At 40.3% G+C, this 20,164-nt stretch overlaps 2 protein-coding genes across 5 annotated transcripts in view; one reads left to right on the forward strand and one right to left on the reverse strand.

Moving 5' to 3' along the window:
- The first annotated feature begins 1,677 nt into the window (after positions 1 to 1,677).
- agpat4 (1-acylglycerol-3-phosphate O-acyltransferase 4 (lysophosphatidic acid acyltransferase, delta)) lies at positions 1,678 to 9,107 on the forward strand. The gene is made up of 9 exons (XM_012859298.3): positions 1,678 to 1,946; positions 4,030 to 4,228; positions 5,591 to 5,760; positions 5,860 to 6,021; positions 6,143 to 6,296; positions 6,445 to 6,547; positions 6,650 to 6,725; positions 7,267 to 7,465; positions 8,665 to 9,107. The coding sequence occupies exons 2-9, from the start codon at positions 4,051 to 4,053 to the stop codon at positions 8,754 to 8,756; spliced, it is 1,134 nt and encodes a 377-aa protein (XP_012714752.2). The 5' UTR covers positions 1,678 to 1,946; positions 4,030 to 4,050; the 3' UTR covers positions 8,757 to 9,107.
- A 5,574-nt stretch (positions 9,108 to 14,681) lies between these two features.
- Positions 14,682 to 20,164, reverse strand: part of map3k4 (mitogen-activated protein kinase kinase kinase 4) — a 37,074-nt gene continuing 31,591 nt past the window's right edge. For all 4 annotated transcript variants that reach the window (XM_012859268.3, XM_012859269.3, XM_012859267.3 and 1 more), the window contains 4 exons: positions 19,972 to 20,094; positions 17,253 to 17,359; positions 16,715 to 16,894; positions 14,682 to 15,573 (listed from right to left, as the gene is read on the reverse strand). In XM_012859268.3, the coding sequence (XP_012714722.2) occupies positions 15,553 to 15,573; positions 16,715 to 16,894; positions 17,253 to 17,359; positions 19,972 to 20,094 (431 nt within the window). In that variant the 3' untranslated portion in view covers positions 14,682 to 15,552. The remainder of the gene's footprint in view (positions 15,574 to 16,714; positions 16,895 to 17,252; positions 17,360 to 19,971; positions 20,095 to 20,164) is intronic.

Raw genomic sequence — 20,164 nt, forward strand, 5'->3', positions numbered from 1 at the left:
AAAAGCGATTTCCTCCAAAATCCTCACGATTCATTTCTGCTGCTCGCGGGATTAATTTTTACTTTCTGTCCAAGAGACAGAGCATCCCTTTCCAAGGTGTTGACACTTGTGTACCAGACGGTTTGGGAATGGATCCAAAGGATAAACTGAACTTGTGCTCACACAGTTCTTTTTAAATATTCCATTGAGGTATTTGATATTTGTTTTGATTCTCGTAGGATGTGAGACAAACAGACACAGATTTGTTTTTATGTCAAAGTGAAAACTGCTCCAAATGGGAGATTTTCTGGGATTTTCCAGGAATTTATGACATTTTGTAAATGTTTGCATAATAAATAGGTGAACTTTGTGGTATGTAAGCTTAAGCCACATTACAAATATCAGAGTTTTATAAAAGGAGTTCTCCATAAATATTGTTTTAAAAATCTGTCATTTCTAATTGTTTAAAGAATGGATCAAATTCTAACAGTATTTGAATGTTGTCTTTGGCTACTTCATGAAGTCAAAGGAATTTAAGATAACCAAGGCAGTTTTCTTCACTGCTCCTCAGTGCAGCTCAGTGTAAATTCTGCTGCACTCCATCATACCGGCACCAACAAAACGTCTTGTGCTGCTTAAACATTATTCCCTTGAGCCGGTTTCACTCTCTAAGTTTGGTGTTTGAACATGAAGAACTTCCTGAACCACTTCATGGTGTGTTCAAACCACTGCAGTCATTATTTGACAATGCGGGACCATTAAAAAAGAGAATTTAGAAACACTTCCTCGAGCCCTCTGCCCTCAAAGTGGAATATAAGACATATTACAGGGGAGATTTACGTTACAAAGAAAACCTACAACGTATTGTTTGATTTGGAATGTAGATACCATTCAAATAAAAAGCTTTTTTTCCCAAACAAAATTTAAAAGTATGTGTGCACGGTTTCATGGAAATTGTTTAATGCAGTTTTGTTTCCCTCTAGTGTTTGGAAGAGGAAACGCATCAGAGTTTTTTTAAATTATTTTTATTTGTCCTTAAAATGAAATATAGTTAAAAGGATGCTGCTGATTTCATACATTTTCTGTAAATGGGCAGGGTCTTATTATTTTTAAGCTAATAAACATTTCCCTTTTTAAGAATTTTTTTTTCTGTTTGCAAACTTTTAGTGAACGTTTGCCACGTTATTTTCAACGCCTATTTTGGTGAATTTGTGGCTTTAAAACTTTACTGTAGTTCAATGAAAACTCAGGAAAGAAAATATCATTGCTTTGACTCACTATTCTCGTGGCTTTCCTATGACCAAAAACAGGCAACACAAAGGGAAAGAAAAAACTGAACAGAGGTCTCTCTCTGTGTCATTTGTCAAAAACGCACACTACACCAGCAACAGGAAATATTACGAACTTTGCAACCGGTCAAATGTAAGGTTAATCTGAAACCTTACACTATAAACAATCTAAAAATACAACATTTAAAAAGTTGGTTTGTGCGTCAAGTGTACAAAACCGGGGTTGGTATTGTTCTTGTTTACAACAGCTGTCACTATGGCAACCGCGCGGTTCCGGTTTAGTGTGAACGCGCTCTAACCGCTGGAATAGACGATCTTTGTCGGGACCACGCGTCCCCATAAAGTGACAAGAGCGAAAGAAAGAGGTCTTAAATATGGCAAGCCTTGCGCGCGCGCACTTAGGCACGAGCTCACGGATTGAGGCGTGGCTTTAAATCGGGTGTGGCGGGGACATGTGGCGAAGTGTCGGCGTCCAGACGCGAGTGGGGTGATGAACTCACGCCTCGCCGAAGGAATCATGGCAGAAATCTGAAGAGGAAGCGCTGAGAAATCCCGGTGACATGGACCCACAGTGATTCTTTGCCGGTGCTTCCGGAGTTTGAGGTCTCCAAGGCAGGATTACCGCAGCTCACAGCATAGAAGGACGTCTGGTTGTTTGTTTGTTTGTTTCACCTGAAGGTGAGATGTAGGCTACCGCATCTTTTAGATATAATTATTTTTTTCTCATTCCATACTTTTTGAACATTGAAATGCTCGCGTTCATAAATAAGCAACCTCTGTTGTATGAAACAGCTGTTAAACTAAGGTCGACTGTCTCTGTCCAGGCAGTATAATAATACAAGTGTTGAAACCACTTTTTTTTCCCCCATCAGGAAATTGCAGAACCACCACAAGCTGTGGTTTGAGTTGGCGGTTTTAAGTTCTTATCCCTGTAAAAGGTTTGCTCTGTAACTGGCTGTCAGTGCGCGGCTCCGCGCTCCGATGATTCATTCATTAAACGAAACGAGAACGTCTGGTCAAAGGGCCCTTTATGAAATAAAACGGCATAAGGTGCCTTTTATAAAAGTATTACCTGGTGAACCTTTTCACATTTTACCACATACTGCAGCTACAAACTGGGGTGTACTTTATTTGGTTTTTATTATGTGATGGACCAACACAGAGTGGCGCGTAATTACAAAAGATTACGCACTAATGTGTGTGTGTGTGTGTGTGTGTGTGTGTGTGTGTGTGTGTGTGTGTGTGTGTGTGTGTGTGAGTGCGTGCGCGCGCGCATTAAGGCCCCCCATGAGTCAGGACGTTACAGTGAAAGAGTTTGCAAAACACTTTAAGCTCTTTCAAATTGATTGTGGCGGGCCTGTGAAGAGTAATTAGTATCTCAGTACATTTTCACTTGGATTTGGTTCTGGATTTTATCCGAGTCATTTTAACCCATAAATATGCCTTAATCTAAGATATCTATTGTAGCTCTGGCGGTATGTTTAGGGTCATTTTATGCTGGAGGCGAAACCTCTGGCCCCAGACTTCTAGTCTTCAGCGGGGTCCGACAGCTTTTCTTTTGGATTGACCTTTTTATTTCGTTCCATCCTCTCTTCCAACCTCCATCTGCACCAAAGAAGCTAATCCCCACAGCATAATTCTGCCATTTTCTTTTTAACAGTGGTCGCTTTATATTGTCTCTTATTCTATAAAGGCCAGATTTGTTGAGAGCACAAATCATGTTGATCCAGTCAACAGATTCTACTGATTGCCCTTCTAGAGTTTTGCTATTTATTGTACATGGATGACAATCCCTTGTTTTCAGTAGCAGCTGGAGATAAAATGTTTCTTTTTTTTTTTGGGGGGGTTGGGTCATAAATCCATTCAGTCCAAGCAAAAGCCTGTTTTTGCTTTTGTGTTTTTCATAAATCAGTGACTAAATTTTCTTTTGCTGTGCCATTCTCTCCTGTCATCTCGTTGTAGTCTGACGTCTGCAGATATGAGCTGCCAGCGGTTTGATTTTTAGTGGCGGGCATGATGAATGAATGTGATTAGAGGAAGAATGACACAAAAAGTGCTGATTGGGTACAGGAACGGAGAGCTGTGCCCTGAGGGGAATCATTAAGTATCCAGTTAAAAGACCAGTGGGAAGTCACATGGTAGCTAAATGGTCACACAGTCATTTGCCTGTCGTCCCTCGGCATTGATACGTTAAAATTTGGCCTGCATACAAAGATAAATAAAAGAAATATAGCCCCAAATGAGCCTAAAATGGAGTAGGAATGCTGTGTTATATATATATATATATATATATATATATATATATATATATATATATATATATATATATATATATATATATATATATATATATATATATAATGTGACAGTTTTTATTTTGTAATTTATGTTTATTGTGTCTATACTTTTATTTATCCTGCAAGAAGGGCCACTTTTGATGGTGGTGGGGCCCAAGCGCATCCCCCCCCCCCACCCCCTTTTTGTGTGTTAAATACACTACTCCAACTTCAGTTGATGGATTAAACTTTGCTGCGTGAGACTGTAAAAGTTGTTTGTTTTAATACTTGATTTCTTAAAGCAGATATTTGCACAAACCTTTTTTATATATGTATAAAACTGCAATAAAATGCATTTAAGTTTGTGGATGAATACTTTTGCAATGGGCTGAATGCTGTGAAGGCCTAGGCTTAAACTAGGCGATAGCCTTGTATGATGAAAATGAAAAAATGCTGATACATGATCTCTTGTTGTTGTTTTTAAGGCTTTTCATTCTGACAGAAGGATGGGGCTGCTGCAGTTCTTGAAATCCCAGTTTTGGTGCCAGCTGATCATATGCTACGTGTTCCTGGTGAGCGGACTGCTTATCAACCTGATCCAGCTCTGTACCTTACCTCTGTGGCTGGTCAGTAAGCAGCTGGCCCGAAGGATCAACACCAGACTGGCCTACTGCATCGCCAGTCGTAAGTACGGATCCTCTTCCCTGATACAAAGGCAACACTGTTATGTGTTGTTGTTGTTGTTGTTTTTTTTCCTGTTGGTACTTTGTGTGCTTGGCAGCTGGAAGAAAGATCTGATGTTGCACTGAGTAGAAGAAGCAGCCGATAAGACGATGCTGGAATTTAATCAGTAAAATTATAACAATTTGTACACATTTTTTATCAAGGTAGATTTTAGAGAGCTTATGAAATTTTTTTTATAGCAAATGAAATGTGAAGAGAAATTTCAAAATGATACTGCTCAACTACATTTGTTCCATTTTATTGATCTACACTTTGTATGCTTTGTTTTTCTTTCAGTTTTGGTTATTGATCAAATGAAAAATATTAAAGAAAATCCATAAATAAGATGCTGATGGCATGTCTCTTGCATTTTCTCCATATATAATCATGTTATTGTAAATTTAAAACCCAAAATCTCAGATTAAACAATACCAAAGATGCCTGAATAATAAAGATACATTTACACAGTTGTAGTTCATGCATGCAGAGATCTATACATACACACACACACACAGATTTAGATCTTCAGTTATTCTAAAAACATGTAACATGAAGTTTTTTTTTAACAACAATCATTGCAACCTAACTGTAGCATGCCAACTAATAACTGAAACTTTATCTTACTACAAATATTTTTTCGTTCTTCTTGAATTTCATAGTCTGTTGATGTATATTCAAGCCATAGTCCCTCAGAACAGCCGTCTGTTTTCAACAAACGGAGCTACTTTATCTTTGACTTCAGTGAATAAATAATCAAAGAAGGGCTGCGCCATAATAGGCCATTAGATCGCGGTATAATTTCTGGAATTTCACCGCCCCCTGCGACCTTTAGCAGCTTTTATCTGACAAGAGTGGGAATCCACTGTTGCAGAGGATTTATCTCCTTGGCATCCAAAGCGTGGATTCATGACAACTGTAAACAAAAACCAAAAAAATATTGCATTTCAAAAAGTCTTTTGCAATCTTGCAAGTCTAAAGAGAATCTCTAATTTTTGTTTCATAGTTTAAACATTTAATATAAACATATATATATATAAACATATAGAGTATCATTGCTGTTTTTTTTTTTTGTTGTTTTTTTTTTTAACTGGAACTTGCACAGCATGAATGAAAATGGCAAGAAGAATAAACCTCTTCAGTGAAATTCTCATCAAAATGTTTTGGTTAAATTATTCTAAATTTTTCTACCAAAGTAGTTTTATTTAGTTGTAGAATTTAGCCATCCCCAAAAATCACTTTTTTTAATGAAGGTAATTAACCCTCGCCAACATTCCTCGTTCATACCCTCACTCTTGCCTGTCGATGTGTCCCGATAACCTTCAGAGATGGTAGCGGCCCTGGAGTGGTGGTCTGGGACAGAATGCTCGCTCTACACCGACCCGGAGAGCTACCAGCTCTACGGAAAGGAGAACGCTATCGTGGTCCTCAACCACGCTTTTGAGATCGACTTTCTGTGCGGATGGACCTTCTGCGAGCGATTTGGAGTTCTGGGGGTAAGACCAGGTGCTGCTGAGAACCACAAAGTTTGCTTCAAGTTCTTTGCTCTACCTTTTTTTTTGTTTCATTTTGTATTATATGATTCAAACTTTCAGAGTTCAAAAGTGTTGGCCAAAAAGGAGCTGGCCTACGTCCCAGTGATCGGCTGGATGTGGTATTTCCTTGAGATCGTTTTCTGCAAAAGGAAGTGGGAGGAGGACCGGACAACTGTGGCTCAGAGCCTCCAGAGGCTGCGCGACTACCCTGAGAACTACTGGGTGGGTCTCTGTGGTGCTAATTTAAAAAAAATAAAATGAAAAGTCAAGATGAGGCAGTGATCTCTTTCAATCAGGAAAATGTTCACCACAAGATCTGACAATTGTTCTTTTCTCCCTCTAGTTCTTGCTTCACTGTGAAGGAACACGCTTCACCCAAAAGAAACACGAGATCAGCATGAAAGTGGCTGAAAGCAAAGGTTTACCTCAACTCAAGTACCATCTTCTGCCCAGGACCAAAGGATTTCATGTAACTGTGCAAAACCTCAGGGGCTGCGGTGAGTAACAGGCAGTTTTGTTCTTCATTGCTCCCCCAGAAATGAGCACACTGCGAGCCTTGTTTGAATGTGGAAAAGGCCAGATAAACGTGCAAATGAGTCGCCTCGTCCACTGAACCGCTCCTTTGTTCCTTTCTCGCTGGCGCAGTCGCGGCCGTTTACGATTCGACGCTGAACTTCAGGAACAATGAAGTACCGACCCTGCTGGGAATTCTCAACGGAAAGAAATATCACGCAGATTTATACGTCAGGTGGGGACAAAGTGTCGCGCGCCTGCGCAAGGGGGCCGGGTTAGGCTTCAAGGGTCCCCCGTTTGTGTGATCGCTCTTTTTCTCCTCTCCTTTCTAATGCAGGAGGATTCCTTTAGAGTCGGTTCCGGAAGATGAAGCTGAGTGTGCCGCTTGGCTGCACAAACTTTACCAGGAAAAGGTGAGTGGTGGATGCGGTTAGCCACTCCCATCACGGTTTTCCCAGAAGCCATTTCCATCAAACTTGGCTTGTTAAACATAGCATACAAAGCAGTGTCTCTTCCTTTTTGATAATAAAAGGCTAGTTTATTTAAGTTTATTTGCATCTAATAAATAGGTTAAGGCAACAAATTGGCTTGAGTTTAATTTAAAATTAAAATCTCTAACCTTAGGAGTCTTGCGTGTATATACAGGATAAACAGTGGACCAAATGTTTGTCTGAGGATGCATAAAGGTCCTGTTTAGGGTTTTTATGCCACTGCTGGCGTCACATTATAATTATTGACCCTAAACAAAAGACGAAAGGTCCTGACTGGAGTTAGGAAGCAGGTGTCTCCCCACCTGTCTTTGCTCTCCTCTGTGATCTGAGCTTTGGTGAATAAGATTTTCGTCTGTTTTACTTTACCTAAAGCGTGCCCACCACCATGGCCATAAAAAAAAAAAAAAAGCTTTTAACTTGCCCAGGAAGCTTGTGTTCAGCCGTCTGTGTTTATTGGGAACAGGATAGCTTTCAGGAGCACTACACCCAGACGGGGCGATTCCCCGCCCCCGTGGTGAGCCCTCCACGTCGGCCCTGGTCCCTGATCAACTGGCTCTTCTGGTCCTGCGTGGTCCTCCACCCTCTGGGCCTCCTGCTAGCCCAGCTGCTCAGCTCCGGATCGACCCTCACCATCGGCGGGGCTGTGGTTGTGTGCTCTGCAGGTTGGTTTCACACACTCTGCCTGGTGCGTCTCAGTAAATTAGGTCGTCATGGAAAAGTTGAAGTTCAGTAATTGACTTCAAAAATGGAAAGTCAGATCTTCTAATTTCAAACAAAGTTCTTCTAATTTTCTCTGTGCTCTGACTGCACACCTTGTAAATCTCACCCACGCTTTTGCTTCACATTCCTCCCAAGGCTGTTATCCCTGTTGCTTGTAAAACTTTTTCAAACATACGTTTTCATTCCACTCAACTTTCAGTTGACACTCTCAGACACAGCACCATATATGAAGAGTCAGCTTCTTTGGCGTTGATCTTTTTGTTACTCACCCCCCTTGAGGAGGACAATGATTGCCTGCTGGCCAGACAGTCTTCTTCAGGCAGCAGTCATCTTGATAATTGTGAAGGGTGTAAGAGCATTTCTGTAGTAAAAACTTTTTTTTTTTTTTTTTGTTGAACTCAGAAAATTAGACTATTACATGAGTGGCTTAATCGGTTTTCTGTTTTAATTTCAGCAATACCTTCCAAAATGATCAGAAAGACTTATAACACTGTGTAATTAATCTGTCATACACGAGCTTCACCTTTTGAACTGAAGTGCTGACATTGTTTTTAATGTTCTATTGTACTGCGATGCAACTGTACTCTGAGGGCTCCAAAATCAACCTGTAACATCCCCTCTCTCGATTTTAACCGGCTTCTTTCTGTCCAAACGTTTTGCTAAGCAGCAGATTTGACATCCCCGATGTAAGTTCCCATTTTGCTGCAAAGTCTGACGTCTCAGGATCATGTCCTTGAAAACATTTGTGCATGTTTGTCAAGCAAAGAGAGACATTCATCCATCTTAAATAAGTAAATGTGAGACATTATTTCTTTAACAGCATGAGGTCTTGAGAGGCTGTCCGCACTAAACGCGGTACTTTTTTATGCAAAACTGTCAGAGTTGACACAAGTGACACAAGCTAATCGCAGATTTTATAGTATCAAATCAGGTTATTTTCATTTTAAGGTGACTTTGTTTCTTTATTTGCATGTATAGCTTTCACTAATTTGGGCTTTTAACAGCAGGAGAAAGAAACACTTTTAGAAATGTTTTTTTTTTTTTTTTAAAGAAATTTGCTTTCCAAATAAGAATGTTCTTTACAAAATCTACCACCACTCCCTTGATGCAGCAAATTAACTCCTTTTCTTGGTTTTTGCAGTGTCCATGGGAATACGCTGGATGATTGGCCAGACTGAGATAGACAAGAGCTCAAATTACGGGATTAAGGCGGCGCCTCTAAACAACAATTAAGGAGCGCCGCTGTCTTCGGGGGCTTCTTCCGCAGAGATCCGTAGATGCGAAAGCGGCCCGCAGCAGGAATGCCGGGGTGGGCAGAAACTCGACTGGGCCAACAAGTACAGGCCTGCTGCAGGGCGGCACAGCGCAGCCAGGCTGAAAATCATGCTGCAGCAGCTGAAATGGAAGTTGGAGACATGAGGGTGTGGGTTATTTTAGCTAAAGGGGAAGTATTTTTAATAGGACCAAGGAGACTCCGTCACTTTTGCAATCTAAAGTTAAATATTGGACTGCTTCTTTTGACCATCGTGTATGTAAACTGGCATTTGCATTGAGGAACAATAAACGTTTTGATAAAGAAAATTATAAACCTTTTGTTTTTGTGCAACTCGGACTGAAACGGCAGGAATTTTTGTGCAGCATCCGTGAGCCACAGCAGATCCTGTTTCTCTTCCTTGTTTGGCTTTGCTCCAGTAAAACCATCCGACAGCAGCAGTGCTTCCAGCACGCCCCGAAGGCTTCAAGCTGACATTTACGACTCAGCGATGGCAAAGATGAGCGTGGCACTGAAAACGGTAGTATAATGCAGTGCATGTTCTGGTAGCTTCTTCTTCTTGAGTTTATTTCACAAGACATTATGAGTCAAAAAAAAATCCTGTTTTCTCTTTCATTTTTGGCAAAATTGAAACTTAAATGCATTTTGATGGGATTGTATGCAGTAGACCAAAGCCGGGGACAAGAAGTGATTTAAACTAATTTTAAAAAATGTTTTGAGATTCTCAGTGGCATTTAGGGTTTAAATCTTGAGTGGGCCTTTCTAAAACATGAGTTGGCATGGATCTAAACTTGAGGAGTTCAAACGTTTTGCCATGTGGGCCAAGTGTCCATTTGTATCTACTACCTGCACAGGTGAGCCACGTTAATTTAATTTTTGGACTGTGGTCAGGGCTGTCAATCACTTCCAGGGCTGTAAATAAACCCCTCCTCCTCCTCCTCCTCCCACCTCTCAGCCGCACCTTGAACACCCCTGATCCAACCCTAACCGTTTTGGGTCTGGCTTTGAAGCTGTCGCCCTGCTGGAAGGTGAACCTCTGACCTAGTTTCAAGGCTTTTTTCACGTCTAACAGGTTTTCAGGGCCTGTATTTAGGTTAGTCGGTCTTTCCCCACACACGGCTTCCCTGTCCCTGAAGAAAAGCACTCCATGGCACGACGCCGCCACAACCCTGTTTGACTGTTTGGAATGCTAGTTTTCTACCACACCTACTTTTTTTTGGAAATGCAACTTTGATCTTAAACGTTTTACGGGCTTGAACAACAGCAGTTGAGAAACAGATAATCCTACCTGAGCTGTAGACCTATGCAGCTCCTCCAGGGTTAACACGAGCCCTTTGGCTGCTTCTATAAGCAGTCCTCTCCTTGCTTGGCCTGCTTGGTTTATGTTCTCCGTTAATTTTCAGGTGATGGGCTGAACGCCTCTGCCTGTTGAAAGCTTGGGATATCATTGTACAACCTAACACTGCTTTAAACTTCTCCACTATTTAATCCCTGTTGTATTCCTTAGTCTTATTGGACAACTGTATTTATACTCAGAATAAATTGCACACAGGTGGGTCCTATTTACTGTTCAGGTGATTTATTTATTTATTTATTTATTTATTTATTTTTTTTAATGGAATTGTGTTGGATTTTATTTAAGAGTATAATAGTAAAGGGGGCTGCATGCTAATGCGTGCACACAGGTTTCTGCTTTTGTTTCCTGCTAAATTGAAAAACCCTGCATCATTTCCGTCCGCTTAAAATGTTTATTTTCTTTTTGTTGGTTTATCCCAAAGAATTCAAGGGGTGTGAATACTTGTGCCGGACCGGGGGTGGAAGCTGTTCTTCTGGTTTGAGCCAACAGCTTCACTATACTCTAAACAAGTGCCAGTGCCCTGTTGCATAACAAATAAGCTTCGCTTTACCATCAGTCTTTGGTGGTGGAAGCGTAGCTTAGCTGCACCTTGTTCCAAAGGCCAGGAGCACATTACAGCTCATCTACAGTCATCAGCAGAGTTTGTATTTGTGAAACGTTAAGATTTTAAGTCCCGGTGGGATGAGCTCATGACACGCCTTGTGGGAGGAAAGTAAGCAGAGAGCAGGAGCCGAGGAGTCTGGTCAGGAGCGAATCCCGTCATCTCTTCTCTTGTACATTTGGCATGAGGAAGTGGTTCTGTTGGCGGGTTTTTGCAGCACCAAAGCCCTCCAGCAGCTGGTGGGGAATCTGTTACTCAGAGGATGCTTGTGGGTGACGGGTGCAGACATCGGTGTTGTTGCTGGTTAATATTTGACTGCCAGCACCCTAAAAAAAAAACAAAATTAGGAACTAACTTTCCAGCGTGAAGCCTGAGTTGGGAGTGAAACTGCTCTTTATTCAGTGGGACTTCACTTTGCAAACATGCTACAGAGTGGTGGCTCTGAGCTCTGTTTAATGGCCTGTGTGAACACATATATGATCCCCTGGAGACAACAATCTAAGGAATGAATACATATTTAAGGAAAGGTTGGCAAATGTCATAATTAGCCATTGCTGTGTCATTGCTGTACTGGTGCAGCTAAGAAGGATTTCAGCTAGCTGCCAAATGGCGAGTAAATGTGGAAAAACCTATAGCAACTACGTCATGTCTGTTTGCTTACAACTAGCGTTTAGCTCACGCTAATTACGTAGCGGGATTATGTGAAGATATTTAATAATACTAATAATAATACATCAAACTTATAGCGCTTTTATGGACACACACTTTACAAAACAAACAGAAATATATGAAAAATCATTATGAAAAAGCAAGTTTAAATAAGTGGGCTTTGAGATTTGATTTGAAGTTCTGTAATGAGTGAGTTCCAAAGGGTGAAGGCAGCAGTAAAGGCGCGGTCCCCTAAGGTCCTGTGTTTGGAGAGGGTGATGGGTGTGGGGAGGTTTTTAGGTATTTAGCAGGAGTCAGTCAGAATTAATATTTTGGAAGGTAAAAAAATATGCTTGGCTGGTTGATTTTTACATCTACCGGCCAACTTGGCCAGTGAATCAGGAAGTTAATTTCGGACACTGCATAATATTACATAGCTTATAGATTTATTTTTGCTACGGGAAAAAAAAAAAAAAAAGAAAATGCTCTGCTAGGTTCTGAATGTCCTGTTTAACGGCAGAACAGTCAGAGAAGCATTGGCAACATTTGAGATGTTAAGAAAATTTATGAAATCCCAGGTAATCTATTCAGCAGCTGAGTTATTACAAAAGTCAGATTTGTGAAATTATCTGGTGAAAAATGGCTCCTTCTAAAGTAAGGTGTTATTGTTTTACATCAAAGTGGCCTAAAAATATCAAGAAAACTTCCAATTACAATGAAAAAGGCTTCATCCACTAGTGTCCAGTCGGCACCAGAACAATTACCTGTGTAACTACGCAGCAGAATGGCATTGCTGCGGGCTTCTTTGAGTTTTACCTCAAAGCCTGTGTTGTGCCCAAAGTTAAGCATCCTGATAGGATGATGTCCATACAGGGAAATTCATTCCAATAATCCATGTCCAATTAGGTGATCTGGGTCATGATAGGGCACTGTCACGAGGCAAAGGTGAAAATTCAGGGTCTCAACGATTACATAGAACCAACATTTTGGAACCTCTCTCAGAAACCCCCAGATCCTAACCCCATTGAGAACCTGCAAAGATTGAGTGGATGAGCACGAAAAAAAACATAATGTAATCAACTCAAAGCTCTAACAGGACAAGAAGAAAAGGTCTCCATCAGCCAAGATCTCACCCACAAGTTGTAATCCAGTGAGCCAACGTGAACTGGAGCGCTTAAAAGGGGTTAAACTTTACATTTAGGCTCTAGTCGCATTAATCACATTCATTTGCTGCATTCACTGAATTCTACTTGAACATAATAAAATGTTGAAATGTGAGACTTGGTGAACATGACTAACCCTCATTGCAGTTATTGATTCATATCCAAACGATTGTGCCACAGATATAAAACCATTAAAAAAAAAAAAAAAAAAAAAACTGGGTACAAATTTATACCAGGGTTCAAATAAATGACCTCACTTCTGCTCCTTCATGGTAATCAAGACAATAAGAAAAAGCCAGACTGAGATGCATTTGTATTTGAGTCCCAAGCTTTGCTCCCCTCAGGCAGGATGTCAGAAAACAGACTGAACATGTGTGGCTTGCCTGGGTGGGTGCTATAAACAGAATATGGCAGCATGGTTTAGGTTTACAAAGCAGCAAGATGTCTGAATCTAACGCGTAGCCGTTCAGGCATAATGCGCTACAACCCATCAGCACCGACGCCTCCAACGCTGAGGTCAGGAAGGGGTGGGGAGGATGATTTGGGTTTGTTTTGCAGCCATTGCACCATGGTAACATAGCAGTCGTCAAAACAACCACCAGGGGGTTTCCCCAGTCCAGCAACAGACCGTTTGCCCGTCAGGTGAAGCCTTTTGAAAGCAGGTCCTGCCACAGGACAGAGAACGGCTGAGAAGGAAAAGAAATATCATGTAATGCAGTGATGACCCCGAGCATCCTCTCCATCGATGTTATACAACAGCGTCTTCAGCCAGAGGCTTCCTCCGATTCACAGAAGAAAAAAAAACGTTACAGGAAATCCTTCCTGCCTACAGCGGCTACGACAACCTGGCCAACGCCTATAAAGCAATATTTTGTGTCCCTTTGGGACCAATTAAGTCATTTTGAACTGATGAACATGTAAACTGGTGGTGGTTATTCACACAAAAAACAATTATTAACTCCCCTCTGCCCTGGCAGAAGAAAAAGCATCCCCACAGCGTGATGCTGCCACCACCATGTTTCATGGTAGGGATCTTTGGTGGGGGGTTAGCTTTCAGTCACACACAGCATTTTGCGTTCAAGCTAGAAAGTTAAGTTTTAGTCTCATCTGACTGGAAAATGCTTTGCTCTGTAATACAGCTGGTGGCAAACTCTGAATAGTACTTCTAATTGTTCCGGGTCTTCTAATAGGGCCAGATTTGTGAACATCAGTATAGTCCTGCCAACCGATTCTCCTCTGAATAATGCGGTTCTTGCCAAGGTGCACAGCCACGTGATTTTAGGTTTGCAGTTGTGCCACCTCCTCTCGTTTTTCGCATCTAGATCGAAAGTCGGCATGATTTTTGAAAGGAGGGGGAAATAGCTTTACATCCGGATTTAAACGTATCCATACGTTGGGCCTTGACTGGCCGGTGTGTTCATTGGGTTTTCATGATGTCGTTTGTTCACTAATGTTCTCTGAGAAACCTCTGAGGCTTTCAGCGGACAAACGGATTACTAGCTGCCAACCTGACTGCCTAAATGTTTTTTTATACGTTGTTAATCTGACGTGAAATTGTTCCCAAACTCACTTCCCAGAGCATGTTTCACACAGGAAGATAATTAGCGGTGCACTGCCTCCAACCTCCATTTCCCATTCAGTCAGACTTCTCTGTAAATCAACACTAGATGACAAAAAGTATAAAAATGTAAAAAATAAAAATGCTTTGCATAAACTATGAGCTTTTTTTTTTCCTCAGATGGTTGATTCGGTGAACTAAATATTATTTTTTATACATGAACCCCCAATAAATAATGTACTGATTTCAAAAGCAGTAAAAAAAAAAAAACTGTTTTCATAAGATTCTTACTTGGAACTATTATTTAAAACATCAACTTCACGCTATTTTGTCTTGAATGCTTCGTAGCGCAGACATTTTCCTTCAAGCAACATTTGTAAACTTTACATTGCTAAGCATCCGGACTCAGAAAAAAAAAACATTAGCTTGGCGAGGCAGTTTCACAACATAGTATTTTAGAATAACTATATACATATATATGTATATAATGACATAATGCTTTGTCGTAATAATAACTTTAATTCTGAGAGGTGAAAAAAACAAATGATTGAAAACAAGAACAATAATAATTGGTTTATTAATATTGTTTGTACATAGCAAACACTGTAGGAGCAGCAGAGGACCAGATGTTTTGGTGTGTGTGTGTGTGTGTGTGTGTGTGTGTGTGTGTGGTGTTGAGCAGCAGGGAGGGATGGCTGGTCCTGTTTTCCCCTCTGAGTCGGCTACGCCCCAGTCACGCGGGCAGCTCACCGCCGGTGACCAGTAGACTTGAACATTGCTCCGATTTGACAATTTCTCTTCAGCAAAAGGCAACGGAAAAAAAAAAAAAAAAAAACACACTAAATAAACCTTCTTATTGCCCACACTTACAGAATAAGTAATAAAAATATTTAAATAGATGGATGGCATTCATTTAATAAAGGGAAATTCTTGCCTTCTTGCATTCAGAGGGTAGCCACATTTTTTTTTTTACTTTAGTGACCGACTTAGGATCCCTCCTTTTCTATATGCTGTCCCCTTGGATAAACAGTTTAAAAGTGCTATAGATACTCTCCTCCTCCTCGTCCTCCACGTCCAATTAAAACAAGAAAAGGATTCCTCGTTGCCTTTTTTAGAGGTGTCTTCACCAGTGAAACGAATGTGGCAAATAATTACTTTAACTTTACATTTTTATACACGAATTAAGGCCGATCCTATTCTTACAGTATGTACAGTACCACCCCAAACCAAGGCTACATAAAGACACAATTATTTAATTCATAGATCCAGTTGTCCTCTGAAATGATAATGTGTTAGTTCCTCAGTTTAACTCCATGTGCCTTGAGCCACGACTCCCTCTTGTGTCCACAGTTTGTTTTTTTCTTCTGCCAACAGCGTGTACAGTAGTGCTTTAGATTGTAAACGTGAAGAGCCAAAGCGGAGGTGGCGTTCACTCTTCATCGGTGCAAACCTGAAACAGATGAGCGCACATAGGACATCTTGTGAAGACTGGCTGAAAACAGGCGCATCTTTGGAGAGTTAAACTAATGACTCAAATAGGGAAACGTCTAAAGATTAATTAAAAACCGAGTGATCATTTTAGAGCATTTATTTCTGTTCATTTTGATGATTATGGTTTACAGCTATTGAAAACCTAAAGACTTAAGACTTCGTCATTCAACTGTACATTCACAATATATATTTGAGTGAGATTTAGCTGCAAGATTTTTTTAATACATAAATGTTATGGCCCTATTATGACACTAAATCATGGTGAAATTGCATGACTTGACAGCTGTCCAGCAGAGAGTCACGGACACCCACCACAGGGAGGATAACTTTATGCCTCACAACGTATGGAAACTTAAAGTTAAAAAGGGTAAAGTTACCCGTTTTTTAACTGGTAGCTTCTGAAACTTCATTTAGTACAGTCCCTACATTGTTTATCCTTTTATTTGTTTTTGTCTGGTCTTAACTCATCTTGTAGTTTGTTCATTTTCCATCATTTTAAGGTGGGTGTTTTTAAAGGTTTTGTACTGGTTATCTTATTCTAAATTATTGAACACCTGATCACTTTAATTATGTTCAAGTCCACTATATATATATATATATATATATATATATATATATATATATATATATATATATATAGAGAGAGAGAGAGAGATAGAGATATAGATAGATAGATAGATAGATAGATAGATAGATAGATAGATAGATAGAAAAATCTGCTTTATTTGTATATAAACAGATGAGGAATCTGACTGTACAATGTTCACGATGTGCTTACTTATACAATAATAATACTGTAATAAAGATCAAACAGTCTGCAGTATAGAGAACACATATGAAAACAATATAAACTAAATGGAGACAATATTGCAGAGTGCAAAAGATACAGGAGTAAATATTATTCATATTGTTGTTATGTACATGTCAGAGGTGTCAACATGACATGTCAAAGTCATGACCATCATAATTAACCAAAATAAACACTTGAAATCGCTCAGTCTCTTTGTAATTATTATGAAATTAGCTTTTTCATAACAAATAAAATGTATTAAGAAACTTTTTTTCCACCTCAGGAGAACTTTGAAGGTAATCTATTTTACCTTGACAAACGGGTGGTCCAGCAGCATGCTGGCGGTCCAGCGGCGTTTGGGTTCGCTCTCCAAGCAGTGGCTGAGGAAGTCCTTCCCCTCCGTGCTGAGCTTCTCAGGGATGGGCGGTTTGTGGCCCATGCCCACCTTGTACATGATCTGAAAGTTGTGCTCGTACTCATGCCAGGGCCTCTGCAGATAAAACCACAAATACCACAAGGGAATAACTCACTTAGTGCTGTTTAAGTTTTGTTGCTCAGGTGAATTTCCTCCAGTGGACAGACAAAGAGGACTTAAAAAACAACACATTCAGGCCTGCCACTCAAAACACGCTTTGTCTTTTATATTTCTGTTATTTAAAAAAAACAGCTTTAACCATAATCTGTTTTTTATAAGAGGTTTTCCAGAGTGCCTCGGTGGTTCAAACCAGGTAAAAAGGAAACTTGTACCTGAAATGTGGAACCTTTAAAAAAATAAAATAACTTTTCTGAACTTAGCTACAATACCTCATGTATTCTGGAAAGGAAATATCTTCTAAATCACTGCTCACCTTTCCCGTCACCATCTCAATCAGGACGCAGCCCAGACTCCAGATATCTGCTGCTCGCCCGTGACCTTCCCCCTTTGCTCTTGTGATAACTTCAGGCGCCATGTATGCTAAGAAAGTCGGAGATACAGAAGCGACAGTATTAAAACAAACTTGGTCAATGGGGATCTTGGACGATGTGGCAAAAATGCAGACTTGTTAGAGGCGAATTAGGTTTTGCATAAAAGTGTTTGGGAATAAAAGCCTGGAATAAACACTAATAATATCCAGAAGCACAAAACAGCAGAATGTATAATAGATTATTATTTAAGGCATGCATACAACACTGTGTTAAGAGTCTAGATGCAACAATTAATGTTTTGCTACCAAATCATCAATGTTTAATTTTTTAATCTTCAACCGCTCATGTGCAATACTTTTTCCATCTTTCAAAAGGCTGTTTTACTTTGAGCGTTTTTTGAAAGATTGAGAAAAGAGTTGTGTAAAGAGGAATGAGTAAAGTCAAATAAATAGCTTACACTTGATAAAAATGAAGTCAGAAAGCACTCTTTGACCGTTATAGGTAAGCCGCAGTAAAATGTAATGTTCTCAGTCCTGAATTAAAGGAGACAGTTTTCTACAAACATCAAGTTTGCAGAGAGTTTAGTACAGAGCTGAGAAGCAGAGCAACTAAAAGTGTGGTTCTGGTCCTGGGAGCCCAGAGTGAAGAGGTCTCAGATTGTCTTTGTGAAACTGAGAGCTACTTCATTGGTGTGGTGTCATACGAAGGGCTACCAGTGCTGACCTTCGAACTAGAAGAGTCAGAATTCACCTTAATTTAATGTAAAATAAACACATTTTCATGCTTTGTTATAGATATTTTATTTTTTAAGTCTATATAAATGCGAGTGGGAATAAACAGGAAGAGTAACGAAATATAATTAAGTTTTAGATGCAGCTCACTGGTGGGTTGTGCTGTTTTTAGAACAGGCTCCTGGGAACCACATGTGTTCCTTGGGGGCTACTTGGTGCCTGCGGGCCCCATGTTGGTGACCCCCGGTCTAGATAGTTCCTAGCTGACACACTGTCTGTGGTTACCATCAAATTTAAAGACCTTTCAAGGAGTTTTCAAGGAGTTTTAAGGAGCAACTTCCTCAAATTCAAGGACCATGCACAGCGGCATTTACCTGCTGCTACGGCTGAATATGTTTTCAATAAACTATTTTAATACAATGTAAATTCAGGAAAAAAACTGAATGGAAGTTGTTGGATCAGAATCAATGACAGAAAGTGGATTGATTGTATAGCCTACGTTTGTGATGGCGAGATGAGGCTGTGCTGAAGCCTCGAGGCGCTTCAGTAAAGGTGTTGCGAAATGGGTCATTTCTCAAAGCCTCATATAAACTTTAAATGCTCACTAAGGCCATCTAGTGGTGAATAAAATATTCAACAGGAAAAAGTCCACCAGCCTTACTTGTTTGTAATGGACTTATCTAATCACATTACCACATTGTTAATTGCACCCTGCTTATATGAGGGGCTTAAGTGAAAATGATTGTGATAAAGTAAAGGTTTAATAGCTTAAAGCGTTTTTGTAACTTTTGTCTAATTTTGATAAACAACGTATTGGGACAAACCTGACCCAAATGCTCCTGAACAGGCGAAAAATTCCTCTTCCTGACATCTCTGTTAGAATAGCGCACAAGATGCAGTCCGTAGCAAAAAAATAAATAAATTAAAAAAATAGACCGTAGTGGTCTCAAACAACTGACAAATCGTATTTTTCACGGGACATCTTGCCTGAATCAAAACCATTTACTAAGCAATAGCTCTGTAAAACAAAGCTTTAAACGTCACGTTTCTTGATTTCGACACAAGCCTCGATGGGGGGCTTCGGCCGGAAGCTGACTGTAACAAAGAGACTGTTGTATGAAAACTAAAAATAATCATTCCTAGCTGAAACACCAGTCTGAAAAGCACTGTGTCCCAGCTCATGTTTAAAGTAGCCTGCAGGAAAATTACAGCTGACAGTCTTAACATTCACAAATTCGGAAATGCATTTATAATTCAGAATGCAGCACCATGCAGTTTCTGGATAAAGCCAACAAATGCTATGTAGGACGCTCTTGGAGGAAACACACCAGATGCATCGCGGCGCGTAAGCGCAGCAAAGCAGCATACGCGCGTCCTATGCTTAGGTTGGCTTTTCATTTTAAATCAGTCAATAAATGTATACTAGAAGCATGTTAAGAAGAGGGTAAGCAGAAGAGATTACGCGACAGCAGCTAGGTTTCTTGTATCTATGTTTTTTTTTTTTGCCATAGTAGATGGCTACAAATGCATTTTTGGGTTAAAAACAAACAAATTCTGATTGATTTAGTCGCTGATTTTAGGGCCAGACTGACTAACTGTAAAGGACTGTGGTCATGTGGTGGCACAGAAATACTGTATATAGTTATGGACCCTCGGCATACATATGGTAAGGGAAGTTGTAGTACTGCACAATCTGAGGCAGGTGGCGCAATATAGATATTTAAAAAAAATGGGCCCTAGGACAGAGCCTGCAGGAACCCAACATGTAATCTTTGCTCCCAAGGATTTATAACCACAATTCATGGTCTGTTAAATAGGATCTGAACGATCCACTATTCCAGTCTGTACAGCACTGAGAGCCGGCGACAGCAAGGAAGAACCATCGGCCTCCAATAGGTGTGCCGCTCTGAGGCAAGATGCCATTTCTTACCTGCTGTTCCCAGCGTGCTGTTCACCTCCCCGGGCATGGTATGAGTGTTGTTCCTTAACTTGACTGAGCAGCCAAAGTCGCCCAGCTTAATCAAGCCCGACGACGTGAGGAAGATATTTGCTCCTGGTACAAATCAATCAAAATAAATAAAAAAAAGTAATGAGACGATGAGTCGTTTCTACACATCTTACAC

Source organism: Fundulus heteroclitus, chromosome 22 (assembly GCF_011125445.2).
Source record: "Fundulus heteroclitus isolate FHET01 chromosome 22, MU-UCD_Fhet_4.1, whole genome shotgun sequence".
Classification (NCBI taxonomy): domain Eukaryota; kingdom Metazoa; phylum Chordata; class Actinopteri; order Cyprinodontiformes; family Fundulidae; genus Fundulus; species Fundulus heteroclitus.